A 23,930-nucleotide genomic window follows, 5' to 3' on the forward strand; every position below is an offset into this window, starting at 1 on the left:
GAGCCCAGCCATGCCCACCTAAGCTGGAGCTTAGATCCCATCTAAGCTGATCCCCGACCTTCACACAGCGCTGCTTGGTTTTCTCTGATAGCTGTGTGAATGATTGCCAGCAGTGGTAAATTATTTACTCCACGTAAAGCACCATCTACTATAAGGGCATATCCCTCATTACACTGTAGAGCAAAAATATTGCTATAGAGCCCCAAAGATTATGAAATTATCTGATTATTTACATAATATATAATTAAAGGTAAGGATAGTGGCAGTGAAAGAAGCTTATGATTCCTTTTTTCCGTGGGGAAAGGGTCTAGATTTTCATAATAATTACAGAACACATAGCTGTGTTCATAGCTGAAGATAACATATTTTTGATAGAGCAGCTTGATTCAGAACACCCAGGTAGATTCAGGTGGTTTTGGTGTTTAGTAAAGCAAACCTCTGGTTTATTTTGTTACGTATTAGGGCATCTTTCCCTCATGATCATCACACTACATGTTTTTCATGTTCATATCGTTGCAGCCCCACAGAGCTGACTCCTACCATCTGGTCTCTGTGAAGATGCAGGCTACACAGCCTGGAGGTGAGAAAAACTACATATGCTGCTGGAGATGCCTATGTTGCTACAGGAGGCACTGGTTTATTGGCTTGCTAGATTTCCTCACTACTAAATCCCAGCAGTGCTGGCACTGAAGGCAAATACTTCACTGACTGTGATGCAGGCCCTCCGTCACACTGAATGAAATGTTTGGTATATTATCTTCTAACTTGAGTTAGATTTCCCAGTTGTTTAAAATCCAGATGTTTAATAAGAAAGGAGAAGATGGCATTTTCCTCTTCATGGGGTCGCTGGGAGCAGCAGGGTCGGCCGTGAGAGCCATGAATGCCAGAGGTGGGCTTGAAGGCTGCCCTTGGTGCTTCTCGTCATGCCCACCCAGCTACTGCAGCATCTGGGCATGGAGGCTCTCCAGGTGCAGGCACAGCCTTGGGAAAACAATTAATGGCAACTGCAAAAAATGGCAGCCAGCCCTAGGCACCCATCTGAACTGGGGGAGCTCTCTAACTTCTGACCTCGTAATGAAGTGAGCGCTTTCCTGAGCAGTGCATTCCAACTCCATTTCTCGCTAAAGGGATGAAACTTAACCTCTCTTCTCTTCCAACAGCTCTCACTTTTTGTGCTGAAGAAAATACCTTCTGCATCTCTTTCTGGGGTAACTTGAGTGCTGGCAGTCAAACTGATGGAAAATCAGCTCTCGGCACTGCACAAATGAAGTTTTGCTGTAGTGACAAGAAGAGATGGTCATGGTGCCCACCCAGTTCTGCCCTGACTTCTTTATGCAAAACCTGTGTGCTGATGAATTACGTTTGCAAGTAGTTCAGGTAAAATGTATTTACAGCTCTATTTCATTATGAATAAAATCTGAACAGTGGGAATGAGCACCAGGAGTAAAGGAGAAAGAATATTTTGGTACCGATTTGATTGGATTTGAAAAGAACAAAGTGGTAGTAATCCAGGCTTCAGGAATAATACAAACGTAGATATGATTTAAATTGATATTGTAAGGAAACAGGCAAGAACTGAAGAGTGGAAGATGAGTTATGAATAAAAAGTGTGTGTAAAACTATGTATATGTGTGTGTGTAATTAAACAATAAAGTGATACCTTGTCACAATACAACTTACTATGCAGGATTATGCAGGCCATTAATTTTTCCAGATAGATGATTTAAAGCTAGATTAGATCTTAAAACCAGCCCTTCATTATTTTGCCAGTCCATATGTGCTTGCCAGTGAAAGCGCTTGAGACAGCTAAATGGCAAATAGTCCCTCAACAGTATTCAAAAATGGAAATTCTTAAAAGCGTCAACTTAATACCCTTCTCTCAGTTTCTAGGAAATGTTACAGTAATTCCAAGCTACAGCTTTTCGTTTTCACTCTTTGAAAAACCACATGCTATGTAACTAATCTAACCGAAGCAATAAATACGCAAATGAAATTTAAAGCTACTTTTTCCATAGGAATTTATACTTTAGCTATTATTGACATAATTAGTACTTCTCACAGTCCCATTTTTTGCTCATATTGTATTAACACGTACATACAAGTACATACTTTCTAGATACCTATAGCACCTTTCTAGAATTTTCTGGTGGGAACTTTAAGGAGGATGTTGAGAGGACTGGTGAAACTCTAGTGGTTTGAGGTAACCTGCCTGAGATTTTTGCAACTTGCCTATGGTGATATAATCTTATTGTTCTGATTTTAGCATCACAATCCATTCGCTAGCATTTGCCAGCAATTGGTACTCAAATGAGATTGACCATCCCTCCTTACAAGACGCCCCCCCCCCCCGAGTATCTTTTGAGGAGTTGACATTGGATACAGTTTGATCACGTTTGACACAGCTGTGACAAAATCCCATCTGATGGTCCAGTAAGAACTGATATGCCCCCATCTTCCGTGAAACACATGTGATCCCCCCTACCCACTATTCTTTTTCCATCTCTCAGACCTCCAGGATTTGTCCTCCTACTGACCTGTTTGCTAAGGCCTTGAAGCTGCTGCAAGACTCTACCAGATGTGTGTGAGTTATGTGCCCCAAACACACGCACCCCTAGTCCTGTGATAGGCATGTGTCTGCTGATTTGAGGAGAGTTTGCATTGGAACCGGGCAGTGGGATGTGTTGGGTTCTGTGTAGATCTTACTGTGGAGAAGTGCTTCTCCCACGACCAAAATTTTGGGTGTTCACTCATGCTGTATGATGGGGAAGCCTTTATTTTGGTAATTTTGGGGATGCATTTCCAGACATGGGATGGGAGAAGATCAGGGCGTATGGGACCTGAGTACCACTGCTGGACTGTGCCTGGCACAGCCTGGTTGGAAGCCAGGGCCAAACTACAGTCAAACCCTCGTTAGATGGCTATTAGGAAACACGCATTTGTTTAATGCTGGGCTTGATGCCGGACAAGTGATGGCTTTCTTGTTAATAATGTGACATTCCCATCCTCCTGTAACACCTTTATTGTTCTCGTTTGCATTCTGACTGCCCAAAAACTGGGCAAGGAGTCGCCCATTTCAACTGCGAAAGAAGCGACGGGGAGCTGTCGGTACCTGAAGTGGCTAACATCAGTAGCATGGCAGTGCTGGGTGATGCTGGTCTGGCTGTCCGACGAGCAGTGAGGAGAAAGATGCGCTCCGACAGCCGGGGGAAGGGCAGGGCTTGCGAAACCTGGGGCACCGGCAGTGTTTGCCGTGGTTACGGTCTGCGGTGGCGGGGCCACGACTGAGGAGCGGGCCGGGGGGCGGCGGCCAGCAAGGGGTTAAGAGCAAGGCTGGGGCCAGGTAGGACGGGCGAAGGGCCGGGGGTCCGCGGGGCTGGCAGGGGAGCGGGGCAGCCCAGGAGCCGGGCCCAGCCCCGCGCTCCCTCCGCCGGCCCCACCGGTCGGGGCCGCCGCCAGGCTTAGTCAGAGGAATGTGGGTGGGACTGCCTCCGCCCGGCGCCTTAAAAGCCCGCTCGGGCCAGCACAGCCTCCCGTCCCGGCGGAGCGTCGCCGCCGTACCCCACCCGCGAAGCTCGGGCTCGCTGGGAGCCCCCGCCGGCCGGGCAGGATGGTGGTGTGCGGCCTCGCCTGCTGGAGGTGCAGGTGGCTCCTGCCCCTGCTGCTGGGCCTGGCCATCATCATGGGCATCATCGCCCTGGCCGGCCGGGGCTGGCTGGAGTCCGAGTCGGCGCCCTACGTGCAGCAAGCGTCGCTGTGGGAGAGCTGCACGCGGGGCGAGGAGGACCTCAACTGGAGCTGCGAGTCCCTCATGGACTACGGTGAGTGGGGGGCACCCACGCGGAGCGGCCGGCGCCGGGGGGGTTCTCCCCGCCGCTGCTGTGCGCAGCTGCTCCCTGGGATGGAGCCTCCCGTGCGGAACCGGTACTGATGCCGCTTCAGGGCTTAAACCGGCAGAGACGCACAGGTCTGGATGCTCCAGGGCAGTGTTTTCCATTGGCACAACGCTGAGGAGCCGGGTGTTAGCAGCCGGGGTAGGAGAGCCAGCTGGCCCCAAGTCCGCTTTGGGTTTGCCGCCTGGCACCCCCAACAGCCCCGCCTGGCACCGCCGGCGCCCCGCCGCCGCCGACCGGACGGGGCCGTGCAGGGTGGCTGGGCAGAGCCGCACCTGGGCAGCAGCGAAGGGTCGTTCCCCCGGCCCTCCGGGGGGAGACGGCACCTGGATTTAACCCTGCCTGGCTAAGGGAGTGCTGCTGTTCAGATGCCTCCTGACCCGCAGCTTGAAATGGCCCGGTGTGGGTTTGCAGGCAGAAAAAAAAAATGCTGTTTCCTCTGTATCACTCTATTGCGCTGGGGCCTAAATCGGGGATAATTGTGCCTCTGTTTTAACTTGCTGAGCTGCTTCTGTATCTGGCGTCGCCAGTGTAATAGTCTTACTGCACGCTCCCAGTTTCTGTTTTTTTGGGGGGGAGACTTTTTGTTTTTTGCTAGAACACATGGGTCTGATTATATCTGCTTTTCCCTCACAAAATATTTCTGGACAAATAAGTAGACCCGCCTTAAGATCCTGGATGAGGGTGCTTTGGGGACTGGGAAGCTGGAAGGGTGTGTTTCAGCTGGGAGAGCTGGCACTGCTTCCCCTCGCAGATCCATTGCTGCCTGAGCATGGCGGACTAACGTCCAGAAGCTTTTCATTGCAACACATGCATAGGCTAAACCCTGAATGTTTTGCAAGAGCAGTGGCTTCATTTCTCAGCCAGGTGATGACTGCAGCTTTTACTGTAGGTGGAAGAAATCTGACTAGTGTGACAAAGATATGCCCACCCCCGATTAGACAGAGAAGAAAAGCTAGTGCAGAACTGCTGAAATTTGCATTGTGCAGGGACGAAATGCTAATACAGTAGAGCTGCTGAAACTTGCCTTCCTCTGTAGTGACACCATGGCTCATGTCCCCAAGTACTGATGGGTGTGTACTTCGCATCAGTCTGGAGCCTTGTGGGGCAAAAGCAACTTTGTAGTTTTTTCTAGTTAACAAGCTCTCAGAGAAGACCTATTGTCTTCGACTTTGCTTATTTCAACCAAAACTTATTTAAATCCTTGGCTTATTTGTACCAGCCTGACTTTTCCTCTTTTCTAATTTTCATGACATCAATGCCACTGTCTACTCAAATATTATTTACATCTAGAGACAGGATATAATGTATGAGTTCAGGTTTGATTTGTTTCCTTTTTTCTATGCTAATGCAATTAGGCTCAAAATAGGTGAGGGCATTTACAAAGGAAAAAATGCCTAGTAGGCATTTACAACAGTGCTGCAGGAAAAGAAAAGTTAATTAATTGAGATGCATAACTTGTGTTTTGCATACAATAACTACTATGCACTAACCATCCGGCACCCCTCCTGGTGAAATGAAAACTCCAGAGTGGATCCCCATTAACAGAAAGCTCCATTAAACAGTTTCTTAATTGAGCTGTGGCATGTGTACTAAGAGAAGGAAGAGAAAAAGCATCTGAGTCACTTACTTTAAATGGGGAAAAAGGGCCAGGAACAGACAAACAGATTTGCAAATAGGAGTGTCTCCTAAACTGCATTGCTTCTTAATGCACATTTGCAAATGCCACATGAGAGGGAAGAAGTGGAAAGGGAAAAAGAAGAGCAGGGTATCATTTGGTGGGGAGGCATTGAAGGGATTTTTAGAGCTCTGTGCTGGTTTGTGTCTGGGAAGTACCTGGCTGGCAGTGTCTGTCTATTATCAAAATGTTGCAACACACAGCTGCTGCACTGCACTGTGAAATGACTCCATGACTTAAGTCTAGATCATTGCAGTAAAACTGTTGACTGTGTGTTTAAAATATATCAGTAAGTCATCAGATATGACAAGGATTGTTTGCAATGTGGTTAACTGGAGAGGGTGGCCGTCTTTATAGTGATGAGGCTGTAAGTTCAGGAGCAGTATTTGTGGGTGGCTGTGTCCTCCAGGTTCTGTACGGCTGCTCCCAGCGACTTTGCTTTGAATTACCACTGTAAAAGATGGGCGTGTATGTGTGCAGTAAAGGTGATCCCATGGAGGTTAACTCTTTCGTGTATTTCTCACAGCCAGTTGGTACTCATTAAGTACACAACAGCCAACCTAGAAAAAGAGAAGCATTCATCTGGATCTTTAGTAAGTGCCAAAAAAAAAAAAAAAAGCCAATGAAGAAAAAGGTGGAACCTGAAAGCAGGAGCCCAGCTCATGTTTCATTGTGGCTGTGCCACTGTACCTGTGTCCCTAGAGGCAGGGACTTTGATACCACAGGCTATTTATTGGTGAAGCTGAGTGCATGTGTTGACTTCACTGAGGGGCCAGGAATGTTACATGTATGCTTTTCAGTATGCCTCTTCTCAGGCATGCTGCTGTCTGGTTTACAGTGCAGGATGTATTTGAGAAAATACTAACTTGGCTTATAGTGTCAGCTGAGTGCAGGCACTCGATGAAAAATGCTAATGGAAGAGGTGTAGTAGTTCTCTCTAGTAGTGTCCCTGTCTACACCCAGAAAACATTGACTGCAACTCCCCAGTAAAAGATCCCAGCAAGCAGGTGAGGCTGGCATCCCTGCCGGTGGGCTTTGCTGGCCCCTGGGCAGGTGCAATTCCACGGCTAGTAACCCAAAGATGTTAAATGTTGGAAACTTGTAGGATTGTGCTTCTCCTGAGCTCCTGGCAGAGACAAGTGGCTGAAGCAAAGTTCATACTAGTGGGCTTGTATTTAACAGTTCAGTAGTATAGCAATTGCTTTTCCTGCACTTCTAAACCCAAAGCAGAGCTGTGATCCCCAGTATTAATTCCCAACCAGCCTTCCCAGCAAACCTTTGATTCTGGGCTGTCCTGGGCTCATGGTGGGTATGCATGTACCTTCCCTTCACCAGTCATGCTACATGGAAGTTTGCATATTATGTGAGCAAGAAAATATTACTGATACTGCTCTCGCTTGCAATGAAATTCTTTTTTGTCAACAAAACCAGATATTTTGGACCATTCTGTGTAGTGGGCTCTCAAGGCTGAAAAAGAATTGCTACTGCCATTTATATAAAGAAAAATATTGTACTACTGTGTAAAATCACGCCTCGTATGCATATCACAGTAAAAATGTCCACCCTAAGATTACAGTTATTCGCAAGCCAACAAACTGGCTTCTGCTTTTGTGAGTGAACAAAGACAAGAAAGGCTTGTTACTTAAATCCTGTAGCAGCTCACCTTCCTGCTAGACTGTTTCCTCAGTTGTCTTATTTCTAAAGGGAAATTTAGATTTAAATATCCTTACCCTGTAGAGCTTCCATATCCTCCCAGGTGAGACTGAGGCATGGCCAAATAAAATCAGGAAATACTCCTAACACTAAGTCTCTGTTTCTTTCTTTTCTTAAATTTCGTCATGTTACTGATGCTCATCATTAAATAATCCCGACTCCTCCTAGTGATTTGCATGATAACATTTGCAGCTTAGTTTCTTTCCCTAGTCATCATTAATCAAGCTATGTAATAAAACTCTTAATCCTTCCTAATAATTACAGACTTTCAGCCTCTGAACAGTTGGGGTTTTAAAATGTTCTTTCAACACCACCTAATTGATAAATACTTTTCTGTTGATTAGATGCAAAGAACTTGACTCTTTGAAGCAAAGCTGACCTGGGGAATGCTGATACCTCCAACTGTTCTGCTTTTCTGCTCCCCTGTTGTTCTGCTCTCCTACTTATGCAGCCCCAAATTATCATAGCATTATTGCTTGATTTCATAAACAGACAGCATATCTATGCCTATTTTAGAGTAAGAAACACTCTCTCTGCCAGATGAAGGGATCAGCAAATTTTCTGGTTTTATGGAAAGTTTAAATTCTAAATGGGGCAGATTTGTCTCTCTTGAGTGTGAGCAGGTCTTTCCAGCTCTTACGGACCTCTCCCCTCCTGGCAGCTGGGAGCTGCAGGTGAAGGGTCTTGCAGATTGAGACAGGAGATCTGGGTGCCTGTGAGTGGCTCAGTCAGCTCTCAGGAGCCTCTGGGTGGAAAAGGAGCTGGGAAATCCTGACTTGATAGGTGTGGGAATGAGGGGGATCCTGCATGGAGAAACAGCAGTTTCAGTCAGAGCCCTGCAGCAGCCCTTTTGCTGCAAAGCAATGGTTTGTGTGGGAAAGGAGCGTGCCAGGGCTGCACCCTGTGCTTGGTAAGGGTGCAGCTTCCCACCCTGCAGTCAGTCACTTAAACAATTAAGTGGAAGTCTTTTGATGACATTTCTTTTGCGTTGTGTGTGCGTATATATGTATATATACACACACAGAGCAAAGTCCAGAGCTTTTTGCTGTTCTTCTATGACTTGCACTGGTGTTCATGTGGCAGGCTGGCTGTTTGATGGGCTGAACTAGACTCCAGCCATTGTAGACCCATCCAGCTCCGTGGCCAGCACCAGAAACTCAGTCTTACCAGGTCTTGTCAGTGTCAACCTGCTAGTAACTGCTGCTGGAGAAGATAATCCAGTTGGAGAAGGAGAGAAAGGTATGGCATCACCAGCACTCAGCTCTGTCATGCATGAGAACAAAACCCACTGATTTTCATAATGGTGATGCCTACTACTGCCTATTTCTGAAGACCTGAAACAAAGCTGGGCTTGTGTTGTGGCTTAACCCCAGCTGGTAATTTAGTGCCATGCAGCCAGTCACTCATTCCCCCTGCCCTCACCCAGAGGGATAGGGAGGAGAATCAGAAAGGAATGTAACACTTGAGGGTTAAGGACAATTTAATATTGAAAGAACAACAATAATAATAATAGCAGTTATAATAAAAAAGTAGGGGGGAGGGGGAGGAAGGAAGTCTAAAGGGAAGGGGGGAAAAAAACCCAAGTGATGCACAACATGACTGCCTCACCACCTGCTTACTGATGCCCAGCCAGTGTCTGAGCAAGGATTGGCAGGCCCTGGCCAACCCCCCACCCACCCCCAGTTTGCATACAGAGCATGATGTCCCATGGTATGGAATATCCCTTTGGCCAGCTGTCCTAGCTGTGTCCCCTCACAATTCCTTGTGCCCCTCCAGCCCTCTCACTGGCAGGGCCTGAGAAGCTGAAAACTCTTTGACTTAGTATAAACAGTACCTAGTGACAACTAAAACCATCAGTGTGCTATCAACATACTTCTCACACCAAATCCAAAATACAGTGCTACACCAGCTACTAAGGAAAATTAACTATCCCAGCTGAAACCAGGACAGCTTGGTATCGATTGTCCTGACAAGACATCTCCTACAACTGTGTGTGTTGTTTCTGTACTTCCAGAGATGAGAAAATAAATCCCTTTATATTGGTTATCCCTAAATAAATTCTATTGTGGAGATAATATCCAGTACTTGTGTTAGGTATGTTAGAGAATATTTTGTCTGAAAAAGTTTTACCAGACCACTGATACAGCTTGTGTCCTCCCTCCCTCCCTCCTTAACCTGCAGCCCTGTCATAGCGAAGGGGTGTGAAATGTGCAGGACTGACTGAAGGAGAAGTAATTTGAAGAGTTTTTGCTGTCTTGAGTAGCTCCAAGAAGGGAGGGGGTAAAGAAAACCCTTTCCCTTACCCTTTCTATGCCAACATGACTGTCTTCAGGTGGTAGTTGGGGCCAAGATCTGGCTGACGGATGGCTGCTGTGTTTTACTCTTCCTGTGGAATAGAGGGGAAAGAAACCAATTCAGACTTGATGAAAATCACTGTAAAACAATGCTTTGCTTTCCGAGAGTAAATTGATGTATGTAGTAGAGGTGTCTGAGATAACTTGAGTCAGAGAATGCAGTAAAACTACTAGGTATCCCTCATTTATGCAGCTAGTAGAGTACATGAGTTAAGGTGGAGGATTTTAACTCTTCAGAAAAATGTTCTGTCTCAACATCTTTCCTCTGCGCTTTCACACAGGAAAGAGCGGAGGCTATGTTGAAAGCAGGGTGTCTCCAGAGTCACTTTAGCTGCGTTGGAACAGGCAGCTCTGATGAAAGATACTTGTTTTTTTAATATTTTGACCTAGATATCGCTGCTGTCTTTATTCCTACATTAGAGGGAGCTCAGGATCTGGCCCTACCTCTGTCTAAATGTATGGAAGTAGAAATCAATGTTATGCAGATGTGGGAATTGAGCTGTGATGACAGTTGACTGGAAAACAAAGCACCAGCCCTATGGTTTAGCCCATGTGGGCAGTTATCCTGCCTCCAGGGCAGGAGCAACTTTGCTTGTTGCTGTTTGCATTGGGCTCAACTGAACTCCTGCTTGGTTTCTAAAGAGGACAGGGTCTGGCCATAATGAGGGCCTTCTCACAAACCTGTGTTACTGCAAAAGGGGAATTGCTGGAATTTTTCTGGGATGTTTTCTTAACTTTGCTGCCCTGGCCTGTGGTGGATGAGTTCTGGGCACTGGTGCTGCTCTGCTTGGATAAGGCTACTTGCTTTGTGCCTGAGCCTCTTCAGCCTGCAGTTGCTTGATCCTAAGAATCTGCACTGCCCTTTTCCAGCAAATGTCAAAGTAATGATTCAAAGAGGAATTTCCACTTTACCTCAGATTCTGCTATTTCTCTTCCACCTGCTGCATTTTAGCTGGTTCTATTTTTTTTTTTCAGCTGTGAGTAGATAATTATCATCAAGAGCTTTCTCTTTGTCATCTCTCACTTCAGCTATTCCAATCTATTTCTTTTTAGTAATGCTAACTTTGCTCCACATGCATTATTCTTGTCATAAACAAACAGGCAAGAAGCTGTATGCTGACAGCACTGTTATTTCCCCGCAGTTATCTCCTGTGAGGTACCCTCTTGTTGGCTTTCATACTCCCCTGTGCATGGAAGTAGCTTTGTAAACTTTCATGTCAAACAGGAAAGGTGACAAAAAAGTACATTCTCAGCAGTTGTGTGCCCTATCTGCTCAGCTGTCTGCGGGTCCTCACAGATAGGGAGTTTGGAGGTATTACTTCTATTACCATGCTGCGCTATATCCCTCCTTTCCAGCAGAACAAGTTAGCAGGCAGGGAGTTCTGTGCTGCTCCACTAGTGATGCTGCCTCTTTGCTCTGCAGCTGTGCACTTTGGAGGCATCCAGTATTGCTTTGACATAGAGCACACTTCTTACAGTAAAGGGTTTCAACAAAAAAAGATTAAAGGGAACCAAAGACCTGCAATGACCTACGGTTCAACGCACCGCTGTGTGTAACATCTTTCTTGTTTTCTCATAAAGGATGGGGGAGAGCAGCAGCTGCCACCTATCTTGTTGGCTTTGTGATCCTGGTCATCTGTTTCGCCCTCGCAGTCATCGCGTTCTCAATTGAGATACTCCGTTTCAACTTTGTGCGAGGAATCGGAGGCTTGCTCTTTGTTGTTGGTAAGGCTGGGCATAAAGACAAGGTATTTTAGATGTAAAACAAGCATCAGCAGAAAAACATGCTAGATGGAGCCTCCCTACCGAATAACTGTCTTTGTCTGGTTTGTGACTCATTTTCATGGGGAACAAGAGAAGACTGATTTATGCTCTGAGAGGATGATGGTTGTGGGAGCTCCAGTAGCCGCTGTCCGTTAGCACTTCCCTGAAAGTGGTGTGCAGGGGCAGCCAACACCTTTGACCCTGCATGTCACATGCTATGACTTGGGGACCAGGAGCCCCGGGTGCTTCCCACCTTCCCGAGGGGAGGAGTGGTGGGGCTGTGGTACGGGTGGGAGGTCACTGGCTCTGCAGGGATCACAGTGCCTGGCTGTAGGACAGCCACCGCATGCAGGTATGTGCCTTAGCAACCTGGCAATGTCAGCTGTAGCTGCTGCAGTTGGATAGACGTGGGGATCTGCCTTGGCCAGAAGTCGTATACCTCGGTGAGAATGCACATTTGATTGTAGGACTGAAACTAATCCTTACACATCTTAAAAGGATATGCAGTTATCTCTGGGTACCTTTTTTGTAGTGGGAAATGCAATACATTCATTGCCATTTACTCCTGCTTTTCTTTCTTTCTCTCTAGCTGCGTTCCAGATCATAGGCTTGGTCATCTACCCAGTGAAATTCACAGAAGAAATTCCACTGACAGGAGATAATATGTTCAGCTGGGCCTATGGCTTTGGTTGGGCCAGCACTGTTGTTGCAATAGGTTGTGCTTTCTTCTTCTGCTGTCTCCCCAACTGGGAAGATGAAGTCCTGGGAAACATCAAGCCTACCTATTACTACTCTTCCCCAGAGAGAGCACCATACTTAAATTGAAAGATTAAATCCAAGTACAATCCACTGTCAAAGCAACAGAGGAGCACCTCTGATGTAAATTTGGTGCAATTGTAAGACACTGAAAAACCACCTTTTTTGCCAGATTGTTCCTTATTAGCCCTGGCAGTAAATTAGTAAAAATACTGGTATCTTTAAGCAACTAGCTTTTACCTAAAGTATTATTTACATATGCTCATGTCGATATCTATTTGGGTGGTTTACTTCTACTTCCCCTCCCAATTTGAGTCATCCTTATTTTATTCAAACATTTGCATATGAATATAGTGTTTCAAGGGCAGAAAGGAAGAGATTTTAAACAACCCATTAGAGGAACCTGTAAGTTATTTTGTTTTCACCTCTGACAAAATTGTTTTAAATGGAACTAGAAAAAAACCCAACCTTCCAAAGAGTGCCTTTTCTTCCACCAGAGTTAGTCCAAAGGAAGGAACCTCCCTGAGACTATTGTAGTCACCTGCTGCCTTAGTCTCTTCTGATTCCTGTTACTGGACTATTGTTGACTATTAGCTATTTGAATTAAGTGAAAAGTAAAAATAAAATTTATTTTCCATCAGTTGGTGATGTTGGATGAAGATCTCCTCTGAAACATGGAGCTGGTGTGTGTAACAGTGGCTAATGTAATGCTTACTGGTGTTTTTGTGGCCACTGCAGGACTTGTGATGGAGCCACATATAATTTAATAGACATTGTCACAGAGAGAATCAATAAGCTTTCAGATGTTAAACTACATATATTTTTATATGGTATTTGAGGGATGCTGATTTAGAAAATATCTTTGAGTAGAAACATACACTGTTCTTTGTCTGTCTTAACTTCACTGTTTTATCAGCTGTGCTTTGGAGGAAAACCTTAGCAGGTGCTGAAAACCTCCAAAAGTTTCTAAAGCACATTGTAGGTACTCCAGAGTTTAGTAAACTCAGGGATGCTTTGTGAGTCACTAGGGATAACAGGTCAAAATAGAAAAGCAGTTCTGTGAGCAATCTACATATGCAAACTTCATAGAGACACCCATCTCAGAGTAATCTGGCTGGCTCCTGGCTTGTGTTTCTGGAGCCAGTAATTCCAATCAAGTATTCCAGCGAGGCAGAGCCATGTCTGTGTTGGTCATGGACCTGCAGCAGCTTACAGCAGGTTTAATTATGGTCTATATTCTTTGTCAAAGCTTTCCTCAGCTGGGAAAGAAGGAAGAGGCTCATTTGTGGAGCTTGCCTTCCAGCTATAGGGGAGGTATCTCTAGCTGAGACAAATTTCTGAGGGGGGTGCAGGTAGGGTGGAAAGCAAATGCTGCATGTCACTCTGCGTAATGAGCAGCTAGGGACTTACTTCTTACTATCATGAACGCAGTACTTAGGGGAAGTGTATGAGTGTATGTATTCATGCACATGTACAAGATAGAACTTAAAAAGCATTAACCAGCATACTGTAAAACTGAAGTAATTTAGAACTAAGCTTTTTCAATGCCCAATATTTCTTGTATTATATATTGTATAGCTATCTGTTTTGTAACACCTTTTTAATTTAGTAATTATATATATTGCATGTGATCCGGTTTTGAAAAGGCCAGGTGACCGCTGAAGGTCTTTTCCAGGCCATTTTCAACTTCACAAAATCTGCAGACTTCAGAACTGTGTTACAAGCTCAGTCACAGCATATACAATCAACTGTATTTATGATTCATGCTGAAGAAGAGAATTCTGTGGCAAATGTGTCTTTTTTTCTTTTTTTTTTTTCCTTTTCTGTACAGTATGGGCTGGTGGGGACTACTGTGTAGACTTATTTGTATCATGAGCAATAATAGTACCTATTTTCTAGTGATTTCAAAACGCAGCAGAGAATCCCAAGCCCAGAAAATCCTTGCACAGCTAAAGCTGAGAAGGAGAAAAGATGTAAGAAAATGGACACCCTTCCTAATGAGAGGGAGGATGGTATGGCAATAGGGTTTAGCAGAACTTAAGTCTTTTGTATGTGTTTTTTAATAAACATTGTCATAACTTGTCAAAAAAGCACAAATGAAAAATAAACTTGGCTCTGAATGTACTGGGAGGGGTAGAAGCATAACCAGAATGTTACACAATTAAGATGTTTGGGAGAAAGCTATTGCAAATAGTCATTAATTACTCTCAAGTGATACTAATGTATGTGGCACTCCTTTCAAATGTGGTGGTTTAATTAAAACTGTTTTAACTGATGGTTGTAGAAACTTGGTGTTTGTGGTTCATGGATTTGTTTCATAAACTCAAGCAAACAGCCATTCTTTCCTTCTCTTAACGTGGTGTTGGGTTAATAAATTGAAGACCTTATGTCCAGGAGGCAACAACTTCATTTTCCAGTCAAATTAGCTTGAGTATACACTGCAAGACACGTCTGTGCACTTTCGTCAGAAGTGCCAGGCATAGAAAGGTCTATGCTAAGCCAAAACCTCTTAAATGCATCACAGCTTGAGGGGGAACTCAAAACATTTTAAGTATGTAACAGAATACAGGAGGTCTCAGACATGGGAAGCCTGTACTTTTTTTGATCAAAACTATGCCAAGTACCTTTCCTATACTGATCAAGAGCTTTAAATAGCGAGGAAAAGTTGGAGTACTTGCCTGATATTTTCAGTGGGAGACTGTACTTCTCCTGCAATTAGAAACCTTGCAATTTCTAACCTCAGATTACGCATGGCTTCCATATAGCCTGGTGCTAGTGGCATTCTGTATGCTGAACAACTCTCTCCCTCTGTGTTTTGACAGAGAGCAGATCTCCTGTCAGCCACCACTGTCTTAAACCAGCCTGCAGCTTCTGATTTCTGGAAAGACCGGTTCACCATTCTGCTCATTTTTTCAGCTGTCTCTTCTTTATATGTCTTAGTTTTCAAACATACTCACCACCCTGGATTCTGGCAGCTTGCATGGGTTTGTTTTGCATTTGGGTTCCTCCCCCGCTTTAATTACTCTTAATTTTAGATATACAATTAGGGAAAATAGTTTTGTTCCTTTAAAATTTTCCTAAATGCTTTGAAGATAATTGGAGGGTTTGTATAATGCCCAGTTTTTTGACATGAAGAACACTTGTACTCTTGTTTACCTACCAGCGTGTATTCAGCTGCAGTCTAAATCTGTGCTCACTGAAATCCCCTGAACAGCTCCAGCAACCTTCGGGCTGCAGGGTAGCTTCTTCGAACCCAACCCTGGAGAAGAAAGAACAGTTCAGGAGAACCCAAGCACACTTCCTTCTCGTCTCAGGGGGAGTTCTGAGCAATCTAAAACATGTGTGACTGGGTGCTAGGGAAGGCTAATGGACCTGGATAGGATGATTAATGTGTAAATCTCATAGATACGGGGAACAGCTGCCACACCCCACTGGAAATTCATATTTTTCATTGGATGGAACAAGTGACTGATTTTTTAGACAATTGCTTGGCAAGGTAGAATTCTTCAGAAGTATTCACCTGACCTTTACATCCTGCATCTAAGGACTTTTGGACGTAGAATACATACATAAAACAAGATGGTGTGTGTAGTAACAAATCATTCGAGGTAATTTTTGGGTGGAGAGGGTTGTTGTGGCGATAAATACTATAGAAACAAAAACACCTACATGCTAAAAGGAAGGGTTGCACACACAACAAAAAGTTGCTGAAATCACTGAGCGCTTGTGAATTAATGATGAACCAAGAACATATATCAATGGAAACGAAAATGCTTTAGGAGATGTACAACAGCCCAAGAGAGCTGAGGTACTGGTCCCTCAGCGCAGAGCAGTGGAGGCAGTGGAGGTTACTAGCGATAGGGAAGAACACCATGAAAAAAACGGGCTTCAGTGCCAGTAGGTGAGCTACACGGATTTTAAAATGAACTTGGGAGATGATACTTAGAATAAAGTATAATCGAATCTGGAGGGTATGTTTGCAAAAATAGGGATGCTGAGTTTCTGAATATGATTCCTCTAATGGATGTCTGTACAGGAGTAGTGAAATGTGTGCAATGAATTCACAGCACCTGGGATATGTCAGTGTTACTACAGGGGTGCAGCTTTATGTGTGTAGATCCCATTGACCAAGAATGTGTTAATTTTGGTGTGCATGTTCAGCTTATTTAGAAGACGGGTTCGATGTGTCCCTGGCACAGGTCTGCGCTGGCACAGTGAGCAGCCTTTAGTCTGGAATTTCCTGGTGTCCAAAGGTGTGGGCCAACGTGCTCCAGCTATGGAGCTCAATACCTGAAATTCTAGGTAAAAAGCCAATGCTCTCAAATTTTGCCTCTACAAAATTATATTTAAATTACTTGGGAATTGTCAGAATAATCCAAAGGGGTTTTTTTATTATGATTTTTGAATACCTAGTTTTAATAAGAGTGAATTTATAATAAAACTGTAATGGAAAACATGCAGGCATACCAAGACCTTTATCATATAAATATTCTAAGTATAAACAATGTGAATAAATAATAATGTATGATAAGCAACATGCATTGTATAATATAATTAATAAATATAAACATTTCCATGAATTATATTCTTCATGGGTTCATCTTTGCAGGATTGGGTAATACTTACTAGAAGGATTGGTATGACTGCTGCTTTTTACTTATCTATGGGAATGTGGACAACACATACTATTATGCACAGAGATATTTGTGAATACGGAATATTTTATAAGTATTAAAAATTGCTAAGTGTCAAGGGGGCACATCGGAATTCAGTGTTAGTCTGAAAGGGCCCAGAGAGGTTTGGAGTGAGCACTCACATGAGACTGAGGCTAAAAGCCATCTGACTCTTGTCCTCCAGTGTGCTGCCCAGGGAAGTGATCATGGATTAAAGTACTTTAGTTGACTGTCATGATCTTGAATACGCATTGAGGCATGTAATTGGGGCAGGAGCTGACTTTACAATCCCTTTTCAGTAAGCAGCCTATTTTAAAGTTATCTTTGTGTTAGCAACCTCATAGAACAAAAAATCAGCAGCATTTAGATGAATTGTGATACTTGAAAATTGATTTCTGTTCTGATTCGCAACAGAAAGACAAAAAAAAACCTTGCAAAAGCTATAGAAAATCATAACTGGTGTTTTGTATCAAGACAACAGAAAAAGTTGAAAATGTAGGTAGGAGACCACCATTTCCATTTCAGCCCGCTTACCAAACCGGTTTCATATCAAACATTTAAAACTGAAGAGGTCATTTGCAGATAACATTTTGGTTTCAGTGAAACCCTGCTTTTGGCTGGAGAATCTCATAGTGAAAATTCATGGCCAAAACTCTTGAAGATATACTTGGTATGCATGTCTTATCTGTAAATCTCGAAGTGCTTAAAGAAGTAGCTGGTGCTGTTCCCAACTGACCCATAAGGCACAGTAAATGAAAACCGTTTCTTTGACAGAGAAATGTGAGTAGCAAAGGTGTGGCATCTGGAAATTACCAACGTTAAGGCTGATTTTATTCCTCTCCCAAGGCAGCTGAGCTGTATATTTTACAAGGAGTTACTGTTATTGATCCACTACGATAGAACATCTATTTAGTTAACCTAGCTAGCTGTGCCACAGAGAAGCTGTGGGGCTCAAAGCAAATAGATTAAGTAAAATTATCCCATATGCAGAACAGGGCTGTGCCGTACCACTCCAACTGCTTACACACAATTTCATAAAACCCCTGTAGGCAACTTGCTATGATTCTATGCTTCATGTGTGCCAACCAGAGAGCTTGTGCTCCTGACAGCCACCTGAGGAAGATACAGACCTACCCACCCACCCCATGGTTACAAATGTCCAGAAGCCATCTCAGGTGGTAACTGTGCAGTGGGTTTACAGGTCACCCTGGATATCAGCCGTTAGCCTGTGGGGTCAGCTGAACTTATGAAACTTCTACTGAGCATCTGCAAGAAATAACTGAGAATTAAACCTTGTTCCAGTATAGAGTCTGCCCTGAAAAAAGCATTAGCAAAAACTAGCTGAAAATGAAGCCCACACTCAGGCACATGGAAATTTTTGTGTTTGTGTTTTCCTAATTTGTGTTTTCCTAATGCAGGCTTGAATTGCTCACATAAATAACAGTCCTGGATTCAGCTTCATGTTTTCGACTCAGCTGTTAAAACTTGCCCTTTTGATAATCTTCTGGTGTTGCACATGTAGCCTCACTAAGGAAGAAAGTGCCTTTGAAGCCTGAGCGCTTGTCTCACAGAGGCAGGGCTGCTTTACTGGCAAGAGTCAGGGAGTGCTGCACATGGGGCGGGCTTTGGAGGTCCGACAGCAAGCCAGTCCTGCACAGTACTTGCTAAAGGTCTTAACAAAACCCTTTGTTAAGGAAATTTTCCTCCAAGCTCAGCAGCCAGTGAACAGAGGAGGTCTCAGACCTCTGCAGAGCTTCTCTGCGCTGCATCAGACAGCTAGAGGAGGGCTTTCCCAGGCCCATGGCAGCAGGACCAAGCACTGGCCACTTCCAGGTCACCACAAGCATCATGGACAAGCCTCAGTGTCCAGCCACTGTGGCAGGGTCCCTCAGAAAGGCCCAGTGTGTGGGAAACTACAAGATCTCAACTGGGTTCATTTTTTTAGGAGGGTGTTCTTATTTTACAATGAAGTGAAGTCAGGTATTGCTCAAAATGCATCCAGTATCCTTCTAATTAATATAAGGGAATCACAGCTTGGACTACCCTGTGAACACTTTTGGTGTCTAAAGGTATTTTTCTACACGTGCTTACTATGGATGAAATATTAGTCACACTGAGAACACTGTTGCCTTAGTGCCAAGATGATGCAGGGTACCAGGAGTGACCACAAGGTACAATTTAGCCTGAGTAGGATTTGGCTGACTGAGTTGCATCACTGTATAGGCTGTGGTTATAACAATAATTGCAGTGCAATATTCCACTTGTAAGGCAAGGTGCAGCCCTCTCCAAAGGGAAATGGCAAATTGGCATTACCAGAAAAAAAGGATCTATGGCTGTAAATGGATTAATAATGATAATAGTAATAGTAATAAGTTTTATGCTCATGCAGAAAAGGTTTCTCAGTTGCTTAGCTTGAGTTGTTAGATCTAAGATAGCAAACAAGAGGACTGACCATAAAATAATCTTAGCAGAGCTTTTAAACACCAGACTCTGGGGACTTCTTGTTTATAAGCGGTATGAACATCAGAGGATGAAAATGTGCTTGCTGCAAAAGTCATAAACATGCACCACAGCTGATCAGCCCATGTCAATCCAGTCATTTATGTAGCTCAACTGACCACATCAGCTGACCAAAGGTGGATGAAAATGTGCTGCCAATCATTTGTTAGCTTCTCTTCCACTAAGAAAACCATTTGTGTCTTGGCTGAAAAGGCCATATTTTTAATTTTAGCTCTAATGCCGTAGAATTGTTTGCTTTATCAATATCCCATTGATTATTTGATTGCTTCAAGTAGCAATGAAGATTTGTTAGGAGTATTTCAGATGCAGAAAATGTACTACAGTCTAACAATTTTAACATTATTAATTTATCTTCAGCAGTTGATGCTGGCATTAACCAGAAGGGACTATGCACAGATAATGGAAAAGGACAATATGCATTTGCTTTCACATCAACACCCAGCTTGTACACTGCAAAAACCAAAGCACATGGAGGTTAAGCCATCACTTCAAATCACAGACTCCTTAACTAAAGTTTCTGATTATTTCCCCCTGTTTCCAACAGGAGCATTAGAACTGCTTTTTGTTGCTTTTGAATGCATCTTCCACTCTACTGGTCCAGATGTCACAAATTACCCTTGTACTGAACGTGAAGATTGCTTGTAGTTCTAAGTCACTTAAGGATGACCAAGATGGGCAAGACACAGAAACACCCACGGTGACTGAACACTACTCATCTTTCTTTCACAGCATGATAACGTGTTCTGTGGTATTGTCTCACAAGTGTAACATTTGTGACAACATGCATTGGTCCACAGGTGAGTTATAACAAAAACTGATGACAAATCCTTCAGTCATAAATGCCTACCAGAAACATGGCTCAGCGTTCAAAAAGCAGGGAAGGGGATTTTAGTCCTCAACAAGCATTGGCTCTGAAATACCTGACAGTGCCTGACTTCATACTGGATTTCAGCTACAAAACTGCTCTAACTTGATTTTTCTCTGAGAAAAGACAAAAAGGCTGAATTTTTTAAAAACTGTAACTTTGTAAAGGATTTAAACTTGGCAAGAGACTGAGTACAGACAGCTGAGTGAGGGCTCAGCTGCAGTCTACGGCCACATGCATGAGTGTTTCTGAAGGCATCTTTCAAAAAACATTTAATATCCAAATCTGTGTTCTGTCAATCTTTTGGAGTTTGTTGTGCAGATTTCTACTTCAGCTGTGGCAACAGAAATAACATGTGTAAACAGACTTGGACAGCTTGCAGGTACCAGCACTTAGTGCAGTACATTGCACTGAGTGAGCTTCAAACCATACTTGTTTTAATGTAAATATTTTTTTTAAATCATGCATTAAAAATATATATTGCTGTGTTATAGAACTGGTAAATGACATTTTAAACATTATATTTATGTTAATTTAAACTGAATTTGTGGGTAGCACAAATGTGGAAGATACATAATATTCTGAGAAAATGGTGGTTCCCTAAAGTGTACTTTACAAAAAATGCTTGAGAAAGTCCCTTATTTCCAAGCCAAAACAGCAGCTGAGGTGTCTTCATAGTTGGCTTTTGCTTTCAGCAACATTCAGATTCAATGGCCAAATCTGTAAAAATGTCTCCTGTTCTCATGGAGACTTGTTGCACGCCCCTGATGGACCTCTTACACCACAGGGGTATTGGGCTGTGTCCATACTACAGAGCAGCTGCTGGCAGGATGCTTCAGCTAGCCAGAATTGCCCTGGCTAGAGAATGAGAGGCAAAGCAGCCCCACCACTGCTAATTTACCACCATGCTAATAAGCTGTCTCAGGTTAGAGATAAGGCACGGTATCACATTAACCCGTTCAAATTGCTTTCGTGACAGAGCTACTACATCTTCACAGTGCTGCAGCTCATTGCTGTGGATATTCCAGTTTGGGTCTGCGCAAGCTCAACACATCTTCAGCCACTCCCCTGTACAGTGTATCAAATCAGTGTAAATTATTAATTTATTTTATTTAGGCCATTTTTAAATTTATAAATATTAATTCAGCAAAATGCTGTGGAGTTTGCAGCTCGGTACAGATGTCACATTTCACCGTGAAAACTGCAATAGAGTAGCAAATCACTGTGAGTAAATGGGTTCAGTTTTTGGATACATCCCCGCCTAACAAATTCCATCAGGGGAGCAAGGGAACTTTGCATCCTCTATGCTTAACCACATTTCACAGAAACCAGCTTTGATCTGCAAAGGGTGCAGCCACTTCTGGATGTAAAAGCATCTGTTCCTTACCAAAATACCAGGTTGTAGCATGTGTTAGTTCAAAAGGAGAGTGCTACGAACATGGTTATATCACTTCTGAGCTGACAGACAGAAAACTCTGCCCCGCACTGATGTGGATGGCCTCCCGGGGCATGGCAAGGTGATGGCTCATCGCTGCATTGCTCTCACAGCACATTGCAGACAGGCTCTGACGGGCCCCAGGCAGTGCACGTACAGCCAGGGCCATGCACAGGGAGTGTTCATAAGGCACGGTCAAATCAAAGCTCATTTTTTGTTCTCCCACTAAGGCTATATCCAAACTATACTATATTTTTAATGATAAACGTTGTTGGTATTTTCCCCCCTGCAGTTATGTCCCAAAAGGGGCAGGGAGGAGAGTCACATGTTCTTTATTGTCTTAGCTTTATAACAGCTAGGGGAATTTTTCTAACTGTAAAAATTAAAGTATCATTTTATTTTTAAATGGAGTCCAAGAAAAGTAGTTCTCAGCCTCCAGGTGGCAAGTTTCAGAAGCAACCACCCTTCAATACAAATAGTTCCCTGGCTTGTCTCCTGTTTTCACCTGCCATAATGCAAATCCCTTAGGAGACAGAAAGGTGTAAACACAGCTGTGAGATGCTCCTGCTGATGGGGAGTGGCAGGAAGGAAAGCGTTAAATGCCGAGGGTAAACAAACCCGGTTTGTTAGAGTCAGCAGGGCAGAGAGGATCCCACAGATAAACCCAGCCTCGAAGCTTCTCCCCAGCTCAACTGGTTATTGCTCAGCGGCTCTTACTCATCTGAATCTAGGTGGAGCTCCCTCCCTCCCTCCCTCCCTCCCTCCCTGCATTGTCTCTCCCGATCAAAAAGCTTTTCTCAAACATCTGCACACACGCTCTCGTAGGTACCATCACTCACTTTCCAGGAGCTTTGCAGAAGCACCCATTGCTTTGCTTCACTGAGCCGGTGGCAGAGACATCCATCCTCGTCCCACCAGCCTCCCCCCGCCCTGAAAGATGGTGAAGTACGGCCTCGACTACACGCGGTGCAGATGGATCCTACCCCTGCTCCTGGGCATAGGTGTCATCTTTGGTATCATTGCGCTGGCAGGCAGGGGCTGGCTGGAGTCGCAGACCTTGCCCTACGTGCAGCAAGCGTCGTTATGGGAGAGCTGCAGGAGGCCTGGGCCGGGTGGGGAATGGACCTGCGAGTCCCTCATGGGTTACGGTAAGCACCTGCAAGGGTGGTGGGGAGCAGTTTCTGAAGCAGTGGGTCACATCTCTGAGCTCATCTTCCCTCAGCTCTCCTAACCATATTGCATAATATTTGGCATTTATATATGAAGTTATGGGCAACAGGCACTGTCACTGAAATACACCAAGGCTTTTGACTAACAGGGTGAAGAAGAAAAATGCCCTCACCCCTGTGCAGAAGGAAATCTGGTTGCTTTAGCTGCTGGGTTGCATAGCACAAAAAACTACATGTGGTAATGTACAGTAATAACAGAAAATATTACAGCATTTAAGATTTTCTTCCTCTCTCAGAAGAAGCTAGTAACCTCTTCTTGATATCACTGCTTTCCAAAACATAACAGCTACTGCTGAACTAATTGTGTTGGTAGGCCTGGTATTAGTGTGATAAGCCAGTCCTGAGTGCTAGCAAGAAATGGGGAGGTAGAAATGTAAGATGATAGGAAGATATCTGGGGAGTGTCAGGCTGCCCTGACGTGCTGCCCTGAAACTGCTCTGGTAGGTGGGTCACGTGAAAGACTCTCCTTGTGATTATGAAAGAAAGCTTTAAAAGATGAAAGGATTTCTTGTTTGTACTGAATTTTGGTTAAGTACACTATTAAACATGTTGACCCAAGTGCAATCTTCAGCTTGAAAAGATGTAAACCACTGAGACTGGGAGAACAGGCCAAGAGAAGGATCACTCTAGAGGTGCCCTATTCCTTCTTTTTTCTTCCCCCCCCCCCCCCCCCTATATATCTGTTATTGGCCATGGTCTGAAACAAGTTATTTTGAGTGATGGGCTGTTAGCCTGAGCCAGGAGGAAAGTTCAAGCATTCTTACAATTTATGCTAATTCAAATTAAAAGGAATATAATTTTCTCTAAGGCTCAGAATCTCAGCTGTTCTTTTTGAAAATGAGTGTAAAAACACTTGCAGAAGCAATCTCAGGGATCATTTATTACAGCTTTTCAAAATTGTGACTCAATGTTTATCGTATATGGTCAAACTCTACCAGCTATGCACAAATTTGAGCTGTAGCAAGTTAATTGCAGCAGGCCCCTGTGAGCACAGGGCTCCAGGGCAAGACTGGCTCCATTAAGTGCCATGCCCAGTCCTGCTCTCAGAGCTCC

At 44.1% G+C, this 23,930-nt stretch overlaps 2 protein-coding genes across 2 annotated transcripts in view; both read left to right on the forward strand.

Moving 5' to 3' along the window:
- Positions 1–301: 301 nt before the first annotated feature.
- On the forward strand, positions 302–14,430 carry PERP (p53 apoptosis effector related to PMP22). Its single transcript, XM_080390195.1, has 3 exons — positions 302–3,818; positions 11,217–11,360; positions 11,989–14,430. The coding sequence occupies exons 1-3, from the start codon at positions 3,608–3,610 to the stop codon at positions 12,222–12,224; spliced, it is 591 nt and encodes a 196-aa protein (XP_080246321.1). The 5' UTR covers positions 302–3,607; the 3' UTR covers positions 12,225–14,430.
- Positions 14,431–14,529: 99 nt separating this feature from the next.
- LOC308064922 (p53 apoptosis effector related to PMP-22-like) overlaps positions 14,530–23,930 on the forward strand; it is a 58,880-nt gene continuing 49,479 nt past the window's right edge. Inside the window, exon 1 of the mRNA XM_080390196.1 lies at positions 14,530–22,796. Within this exon, the coding sequence (XP_080246322.1) occupies positions 22,586–22,796 (211 nt within the window). The 5' untranslated portion in view covers positions 14,530–22,585. The remainder of the gene's footprint in view (positions 22,797–23,930) is intronic.

Source organism: Falco punctatus (genome assembly GCF_963210335.1).
Source record: "Falco punctatus genome assembly, chromosome: 5".
Classification (NCBI taxonomy): domain Eukaryota; kingdom Metazoa; phylum Chordata; class Aves; order Falconiformes; family Falconidae; genus Falco; species Falco punctatus.

Coding starts and splice junctions, on each gene's coding strand:
- PERP (XM_080390195.1), top strand. CDS start 3,608: ATGGTGGTGTGCGGCCTCGCCTGCTGGAGGTGCAGGTGGCTCCTGCCC. Junction 3,819..11,216: donor CGAGTCCCTCATGGACTACG/GTGAGTGGGGGG, acceptor TTTCTCATAAAG/GATGGGGGAGAGCAGCAGCT. Junction 11,361..11,988: donor AGGCTTGCTCTTTGTTGTTG/GTAAGGCTGGGC, acceptor CTTTCTCTCTAG/CTGCGTTCCAGATCATAGGC.